This window comes from Sitophilus oryzae, unplaced genomic scaffold, assembly GCF_002938485.1.
Source record: "Sitophilus oryzae breed Bouriz unplaced genomic scaffold, Soryzae_2.0 scaffold_1171_pilon_pilon, whole genome shotgun sequence".
NCBI lineage: Eukaryota > Metazoa > Arthropoda > Insecta > Coleoptera > Curculionidae > Sitophilus > Sitophilus oryzae.
This window is the reverse complement of record NW_022145806.1, coordinates 60,014-69,175: the sequence shown is the minus strand read 5'-3', so window position 1 is coordinate 69,175 and position 9,162 is coordinate 60,014. Positions and strand designations below refer to the sequence as shown.

Below are 9,162 nucleotides of genomic sequence, written 5' to 3'. Positions count from 1 at the left end.
GGTGTTTCAAATTTTTACTTTTACAAAAATATCAACATTTTGTTTTCCCTCGTAGAACTGATGAGAACTTTCGTTTTTAATTTGGAAAGATATACTAAAAAGTTAAATACTTTAGCTACGAATTAAAAATCATCAAAATGGGTCCACTAGAACGAAATATAATAAACTTTAAAATACATCAAAGTTTTAAGGTGTCCGTTTTTCGTGCCGGCTTTTTCTCTTGATGTTTATTTGTTAATTTATATTATAGTTTATCCTTGATAAACAAGGGTTTGATTTGATTTGATTTGTTTTGAAAAATGCAACATTTGAAATTCTTGTATGTCATTTTATTATATAGCTACTGAAGATAGATTAAAATAACCCAGAAAAAAAACCTTTAAAAAAAGTTTTTTTTTTTTTTTTTTTTTATAACAAAATATCTTTTTTCCATAACGCTCCAAAAAACAGCTATTTTACGGACTCATTTCAGTCCGTAAAATGTCTCTTTTTCGGCCTAGGCCATAAAGGTCGTCATGGCAACCTTTATGGACTAAAAAGTCTAACGTTATTTGGTTGTTTTATTTTGTCATTCGAAATTTGTCACAAAAAATCACATAAAATTAAGTACATATTTGAAAATTAAATTATTAAATACTAACAATATCAAAAGCTGAGTTATTTGTTTAAAGTAAGTACCTAGGTACCTATTTAAAAGAGGCTTTTAAATTAAAATATTCTTAAATTACAGTCACAAACAAGACATAATCATGTGGTACATTTTTGGCCTAAGACAAGGTTATTTTCTATACAATTCAACTGGATTGACAACGTTCCCTTCGTTCACCACCGGAAATTCTTTGATATTAGTTTTGTATCCGCAAGGGTAACTAAAAGGCAGCTGTTGTCTTTTTCTATGATGTCTTGCACTCGTAGAGAGTACAATTCTTCTCTTCTACATGCTCCACAAAGGCCAATAACAAGAGCTACCTAAAAATCAAATACAATGGAATAAGAAACCATCTATATATTTTAAAATCATTATCGCAAACTTACCTTAGTAAGTGAATAAGTTTCATCACTAGCTGTGGCCAAAAAATCACCGATCTCTTTATGGACAAAACCTTAGACTTTTAGGCTCGTAACCAACCGAATTCCTCTTCAAAAAAGCAATAAGTTTTTGAAATTTGTCATCATAAATATCTTCTTTAACACTTAACACTGCTCAGCATGGAATATTTCGACCAAATTGACGATGGTTTGAATGTTTGTAACTGTAATTTAAGAATATTTTAATTTAAAAAGTTTTTTTTTTTTAAATAGGTACCTAGGTAATTACTTTTTCGTGGAAATAATTTAGCACTACATCTTCATTTACAACGAATACGCCATTTTTGCCTTTCCATTCATTAAAACATCATATTCTTTCTGATAAATGGCACGAGACTTCAGGAAGTAAATCCAACACGATTTCTTTAGCCTTATTAGCAATATGTTCGGGATTTTGGAACATTTTAAAATTGTTGATGAATTTGTGATTTTGTGACAAATTTCGAATGACATGTCAAAATGCGATGAAATAAACAAACTCGTTACTAAGATATGAATTTATAAGCCAACTTTTTCAAACATTATAATTTCAAATATGGAAAATTTGAAAATATGCGTTCTAAAAACTGTAAAAAGCGTATGACAAATAGTGTATGTAACACGGTTTGCCATTATAGTTTTTAGACTATTTTGGACTCGGCTAACGCCTCGTCCGCAAACAGCAATGATTCGTCCTAAAAACATCATTTTAGGTACTAGTTACATAAATATTGTATGTCCGACGCCGTTCATAATAATTATTAATTATATAAAGAATTCAGTTTATGGGATTAAAATTATTGTTAATATACAGTATGTCCCGGATTAGAGTGGAATCCCCAAGGCAAAACAAGGCAAGGACGACCTGCTCAAACATGGAGATGTTCCATACTGATGAGCTTCAACAAATAGGGTCAACATGGAAGGGAACAAAAACAACTATCAAAAATAGAACTCGATAGAGATCGAGCTTTCACTGAAACCCTTTGATCCGCGTAGGAGATACAGGACTATATGTCCCCGGATTGTCTTTATAAGAGGAATCACTTTTTAATTATTGACATTTTGAGTAAGAGCATTTTTCATAAAAAAATTTGCTTGTTTTAAAATGGTTAATCCCGATGACTTTCTTCATTTCCATACCGTTTTAGAGAAAATTAAGAAAAACATAAAAAAATGGTTGAATTTTTCACGCGTTTCAAAACGCGGTTTCTATAGTAATATAACTTTGTTTTCATTCTTTGATAGATTGTTATTCATTTTTTGTTATTTGTTAATTAACGTAGGTAATGCTTTTTGTTGTTTTAAAACGTTAAAGAAGCACAGAAATTATTTAGTTCGATGCTACGGAAAGGGTGATGATAGTTATCGGAAAATATGATACTTTAACAATAGAATATGATGTTAATCAAAATTAATAATAACCATTTATCAAAGAATGAATCGAATTGATATTGCTTACAGAAACGTCTTTTGATTTTTACTTTTGAATAAGAAGACCATGGGAAGGAGCATATCTTAGGTACACCGCGATAGGCCTCAAATATGGTAGACTTAAATTCCGCTTTATCAGTGTCGTTCTAATTTTATTTAAAAAATGTAAACTATGATGTAGGGTAGACGGGGTATACTAATAATTTGTTGTTTTATTTTACGTTGTGAATAAATGGTAGATATTAAAATTGTTAAGTAAAATATCTAATTTAATAAAAATAGATAAGTTATAATAAGTATTTATTAACACAAATATCCGATACGCTACTGAAGCAGGTAAGTCAAATTAACGTATCTAAATTCTTTCACATCTAATCTTTTGACAAGTAATAAATAAAAGCTAAATGCAAGAAAAAATATAATTTAGTTAATTTGGGCGGGAATTTCATAAATGATCGGTTTACTACACGTATATTATATAGTCACTTACTGGCGAAAAGTTATTCCATTATTTCACCTCACTTTTTGCCGAGATCTACCGCACGCCACACAATCAACTATTTTAGAGTCTTTTTCGATACATCGCGATAGTGTCAGTGTTAATTTAAGTTCTGCCACAATTTCCATCTAGATTTACTACCTTTATAAACTATCAGTAGTAGAATAAATAATAAATAACAAAATAAGTTCCGTAAAGACTGACAAATCCACAAAATTTCAAATTAAACTAAATGTGTCAAATGAATCGTCAAACAGAACTGTCAAGGATCCCCACCCTAGAGAGCTTTTATGGTGGCTTTTTCCGCCCACCATGCATGAATACACTGATAGCATTATGCTCCCTTCCCCTTTCTTTAGTCTTTATTCAAAGTTATGCTCCTTCCTTAGTCTTCTTATTCAAAGGATTTTTAGGAAAAAATCAGCCATATACAGGGGTGGTCCAAACTGTATTCCTGAAACTTCGGCAGCATATTCTGCAGATAAAAATAAGTAAATGGCTACGAGTATCGGTTCTCGAGATATTTGGAATCGAAAAAAACAATACATGTCATCATTGATATAAATTAAAACATGTTGACTAAATAGTTATTAGACTGAAATCATAAATTTGAAATATTTTTTGTACCAAAAGTTCAACAGAAACTGTTTTATCATAATTTTAGAAGAAAAATTTATGATTAATTTAAAATAAACATTTCTCAAATTTCAGTCAAATAAAACTATCTATTCTTAACATATGTTTATTATAGGTAGTAGTAGTAGTATAACATGTATTGGACTATTTCCATTCTAAATATCTTGAGAACAGTTGCTCGTAGTGATTTTTACCAAAAGCATATTTACGTAAAAATCAAGTTTTTTAAAAAATGTATATTTTTTTTACTCAGTGGCTTTATACAGGTACGGACGAAAAGTTATTGCTCTTCAAAAACAGTTAAACACAAAATCAAATTTCATGTCAAAAAACTCCCGACACCAACTTTCATCAAATTTGATGTTAATTCAAATTTTTATTATTGATGAAATTTTATTATATATAAAAAAAAAAAAGTTTTCCTCTTGTAAAGACAATCTGGGACATACTGTATATTGAGAATATTTGTGTTTTAAAGGGTGTCCAGAACTAAGTGCAAGTATTTTAAGGTGGTAGATCTTGATAAAAGAAACATATTTTCTCTTATCGTTTTTCAAATAAGTCCAAAAATAAAGGATGAGTTTATTCTACTTTGAAAATTTCCAAAAAAAAATATTTTTTGGTTAAAATTTTTTTTTTTTTTTTGTATTATATTTTCTTTCTTTGTAAATTTAGTCTACGTTATCTACTAATTTACTTACGTTGTTATATTATCAAGAAATTGTTTTTAACTAAAAACTAAAAAAATCCAAAAAATTTTTTCAAAAATTTTGAATTTTCAAAAAAATATTTCGCGAAAAAGCATCATAGGCGTGTTTCTAAAGCCGAAATATACTTCCCCTAAAATTACTTGCACTTATTTCTGGACACCCTGTATATATGAAAAGACAAATCTTTTATTAATATAGGTACATTATGTCTCCCGATTGTTTTTACAAGAGTGAAAACTTTTTATTATTGCAATTTGAGAACAACGCATATTTCATAAAAATTACATCCTTATACTTTTCCAAATTTCCATCGAAAAAAAATCTAAATCGACATGTGTTGGTTTACAGGAGATAAAATTCAATTTTCTAGAACAAAAAACATTAATTGATTTGATTGAATATTTTTTTTTTTTTTTTTTTTTTTTTTTTTTTTTTTTTTTTTTTTTTTTTAAGTTAATATATTTTATTAGAATAAAAGTAAATAAAAAAAGTTGTATTGCACTTTATAAGCAATTCCGTTTATGGTATGAGTAAATTATCCCCTTTTAATTGATTTTCACTACTACAATGTCTCTTGAATGTATAACATAATATTGCAATGAATTCAAAGAAATAATACACATAATATGGCAAAAAATCTACCTGAAACATCTAGGGAGGCCACAAGTCTCATAGAATATAAATATGTAATGAGGTGTCATAAAACTTTAATTACATATATTTCAATTGATATCACAATTCAATATAAAAGATGATAAGTACAATGTTTATTGTATTATAGAAATTTATTTCAACAATAGGCATTTACCTTTATATACTATAAAGTTGTTTACCATTGTCTAATGATTCTCATTTGGATATAATTCTATTAAAATATCCAATTTTTTTCCAATGGTATATAGGTATTAGGGTTACCGGAAATGGAGCTGGTTTTTCGGAGCCGGGAATTTCGGTACCTTGCCTCTAAGGAACCAGGATTTTCCGGTTTTGTCAGTACTCCCGATACTATAGGAAATGTTCAATGATTGTGCAGTTCGTCAATCACCAAGCAAATGATGGTTTTCAAAAGTAAAATCGTTAAAAAAAAAAAAAATTCTAGTTTTAACTGAAAATAATATCAAGTGTCACGCTGGTGAGAAAATTAAAATGAATACAAATGAAGCGAAGGAAAAAACATATAGGTAAAATTTACATCAAACAACATAAAACCAAATTAACTATAAATTTGAAGAAGTTAGAAAATATATTTTTAATTAAAAATTAATGCAAATGAATATAAAAACATAAAAAATTATAACTAATACATTTAGCAACATTATACTAAATGATAAACTAACATATTTAAACTTCAATATTTGCTAATAAACATTATAGAAACTTCAAAAGAACTTCAAAAGTAAGAAAAGTAAGAGATAGCATCACTACTTATTGAGAAGAGTTTGATTTCGACACCTAGAAAGCATCAATGGACAAATTTAATTATTGTTACCGGAAAGTGCCAGAAAGAACCAGGACTGTGCCTCTAGTCCCGGTTCTTTAATGTCCGAAAAGAACCGGGACTGGTTCTGAACCTTAATCAGGTGTACCTCTTAGGTGTATCTATTAAAAAAAATAATGCCCTTAAACAATTTGATGTAAATAATGCAGGATAAAGTTGTTTTCTTAATATGTAGAGTTGTAGTACTTATAGAAGTCAATGATAAATATTGGAGAATCCTTTTCAGTGAATATAATATAAAGAACCTTATACTTTACTAATATTTAATAAATGTAACATAGAGTACATAAGAGAATTTAAGCAATTAAGTGCATTTAGAAAATAATATACAAAAGAAGCGGGCAGAAAATTTCACTATAATAGAGGCCAGAAAAAGAAACTACTGTATCTTATAAACATTTTTATTACAAACATACACCACTATGTACACATATATTGTATGATCATAAAGTTTTATGAGCAAGCCAGCTTTCTCTCTTACTTTACAAAAAAACTACCGTAATTCACTACACATATTGTTGATCTGCTAGCATGCGTGATCATAAACTTAATTATTGAATTATTTACGTCATATAAAACTATACACAGAATCAAAACTTATTTGGGAGCTATTGGCGGCCTAACAGGTCCCATGGGTCCCATTGGACCCATGTGCATCATTCCCATCATTGGTGGCCTCATCCCCATCATAGGTGGCATAGGTCCATGAGGGCCCATCACCATCGGAGGCATCGGTCCCCCAGGTCCCATAGCTGTAAGAAAAAATATATTTAATATCTATCCATACATTCAATAAATTTATGTCTTACCTCCTGGTGGAATCATTCCTGGGCCCTGCGGTGGTGCACCTGGTCTCTGTCCTAAGAGCTGAGCTGGAGGTGGAATAGCAACTCCTCCTTTTCCTGGCTGTGCAAATGGATTATTTGCAATTTTGCCTGCTTTAAACGCTGCTGTTGTGGCATCGATAAGGTGTTGAGCCTAAACATATTTAAAATTAATAAGATAATCTTAGAGCACATTGAGGTAAATTTAAACACTATGAATAAAATATTTATAACAAATGTATACAGATGCACCGAAAAAACTTTGTAAACACGTATGGATACTAAAATAATAACTGAACTCAACTTAATTTTAGTGAGAACCTTAAATGTAATATACATCTATTATATTATGGTGTTTACTGTTATACACCATACGGTTGTGGTACTAAACACTAACTAGAAAGCAGTAAGTTACATACCTGTTCCTCCATCCATTTTTGGTAATAAAACTTAACATTGTCCTTATGTTTCCTTCCAGTACAGTGAGTTTTCCGTACGCTTGGGGAATCATGTGTTAAATACGTATCACAGTAATCACAATAGTACTTAGGCATTATGAACGCGCAAATATTTTACTTGAAAGAACTTTAAACTAAAAATCACTCAAAAGTAGAAGTACTTCTTGATATTTTCGGTTTTATACTACTTTACAGAATGAGCTTGTGTTCTTTAAAAACAGAGCTTTTATAACCTCAATAACCTGTTTATAGCATTACCAAAGATTAACAGATGATTAACAGATAGTTGACAGTTGACAGCATGTTGAGCTATGGATTAAACAAGAGCGGTCATTTGTGGTGTCACAAATTCCTTGCTCATATATGCGGGTCATATATTTAAATTTCCTGATTCAGTTTATCATTTATTATTCTTTAAAACACTCTAGCAGTGTACAGCAGGTGTACAGTAATGTAGTATAAAACTTCAAATTCTTAATTATACCCAAAGATTATACCCTTAGACAAGGAAAGAGAGGGACAGCAAAGCCCTGTTCTCAGAACAGCGACTGTCGCCAGCGACACATCAAGAGGACCAATGAGATTTGTACAAAATTCAAACAGCTGTCAATTTTAAATTTAGTCAGCTCCCATTGGTTGTTTGAAATGTCAAACTGTGTCGCCAGCGACACGACGTTCTGAGAACGGCTGCACGTTCTGAGAACAGGGCTACACGCAGCCCAGTGAAAAATTTTTGAGATCAAAATTTGATCGGCGGCCATACTTTTGTGACAAGATTTCGAGGTGACACCAAGCGAATTTTTATGCTTTTTGTGAATACTGTTTTGTTTTAAATTTATAAACTGTGTTGTTTAGTATGGTGAAATGTTCAGCGTATGGCTGCAAAGGCCGAAGCGAGAAAAAGTGGCTGAAATTACATTTCACAGGTAAAAAACGATACACAACTTTTGTTATGTGGTCATAAATGTAATTTTTTCCATTATAGCAGTAAAAATATGTAAAATGCTTTCAATATGTCTTGTACCACATACTAACAAAACTATTTTTAATAATTCCAAATAGTATTTTCAATATCCTGTGTTATAATTAATGTTTGAAACTATAAATAACGCTACTCAGCATGGATTTCTCCAGCGGCGTAGGGAATTATAATTAGAGAAATACAATTTTCTGCAATAAACATTTTTTACATATTTTACACTTAAAAAAATGTATAAAAGTATTGTTATCAAATAAGTAAAATAATTGTAAACTATAAAAAAATGAAAAATTTTTTTTTTTTTTAAATTTATATGTATATAGTTGTTATATAAAACTTAAATTTACCTGCCAAGATTTGCTGGGGGTTGACAAACTTGTGGTGGGCTACTGAGTTACTTATATTTTTTTAAATATTCTTTCAAGAAATTTGCTAATTTAGGTGTATAATAACAGTTTCAGTAAGCAATTAATAAAATTTAAAAATAAATAAAATAACACAAAAAGCTTTTAGGAATTGTTTATTTTTTTGGTGGAATATAAGAATATTCTTATGATTGAGTTGTAACAGTTGTACTGTTCATTGAATTGGTACGCAACCGTGAAGGGATTCATTAGTATGACGATTCAGTTGTACGACGATCGATGACATTCCCCAATTTTACATATAAAATGACAGCGATCTTCATTTCATATAGCCATCGCTGACGCTGTCTTTTTTTCGATGTCGTTTTATAGTTTTTGTCATTTTATATGTAGAATTATATGGGGAATGTCATTGATCGTAATTTACAAGCCAACTGGCTGCTCGCTTTTTTTTCGATCATACAGTATAATAATGAATCTAGCTAATCCCCTTCACACTTGCTTACGGATTCAATGAATAATGTAATTTTTAATATTAATTTAGAATTGTCATTTCCAAACAAACAAGACACCGTTTTTTTCGATCATACGGTAATATGTATATACATTATTTAAAATATATATATTTACATTATTTTTATTTAATTATTATACACACACGTTAATAAATAAATAATTGTCTTGATAATCA

At 29.8% G+C, this 9,162-nt stretch overlaps 1 protein-coding gene across 1 annotated transcript; it reads right to left on the bottom strand.

The window, feature by feature from the left end:
* Nucleotides 1–6,415: 6,415 nt before the first annotated feature.
* On the bottom strand, nt 6,416–7,400 carry LOC115889013 (U1 small nuclear ribonucleoprotein C-like). The gene is made up of 3 exons (XM_030908917.1): nt 7,089–7,400; nt 6,655–6,823; nt 6,416–6,597 (listed from the first exon to the last, which is right to left on the bottom strand). The coding sequence occupies exons 1-3, from the start codon at nt 7,221–7,223 to the stop codon at nt 6,443–6,445; spliced, it is 459 nt and encodes a 152-aa protein (XP_030764777.1). The 5' UTR covers nt 7,224–7,400; the 3' UTR covers nt 6,416–6,442.
* Between the last annotated feature and the right edge of the window lie 1,762 nt (nt 7,401–9,162).

What these genes read in the sequence shown, in the direction of transcription:
- LOC115889013 (XM_030908917.1), bottom strand. Translation starts at nt 7,223, where the DNA reads ATGCCTAAGTACTATTGTGATTACTGTGATACGTATTTAACACATGAT. An exon ending in AAAAATGGATGGAGGAACAG is followed by an intron (nt 6,824 to 7,088) that starts GTATGTAACTTA and finishes AAATATGTTTAG; the next exon opens with GCTCAACACCTTATCGATGC. An exon ending in AGGAATGATTCCACCAGGAG is followed by an intron (nt 6,598 to 6,654) that starts GTAAGACATAAA and finishes TTTTTCTTACAG; the next exon opens with CTATGGGACCTGGGGGACCG.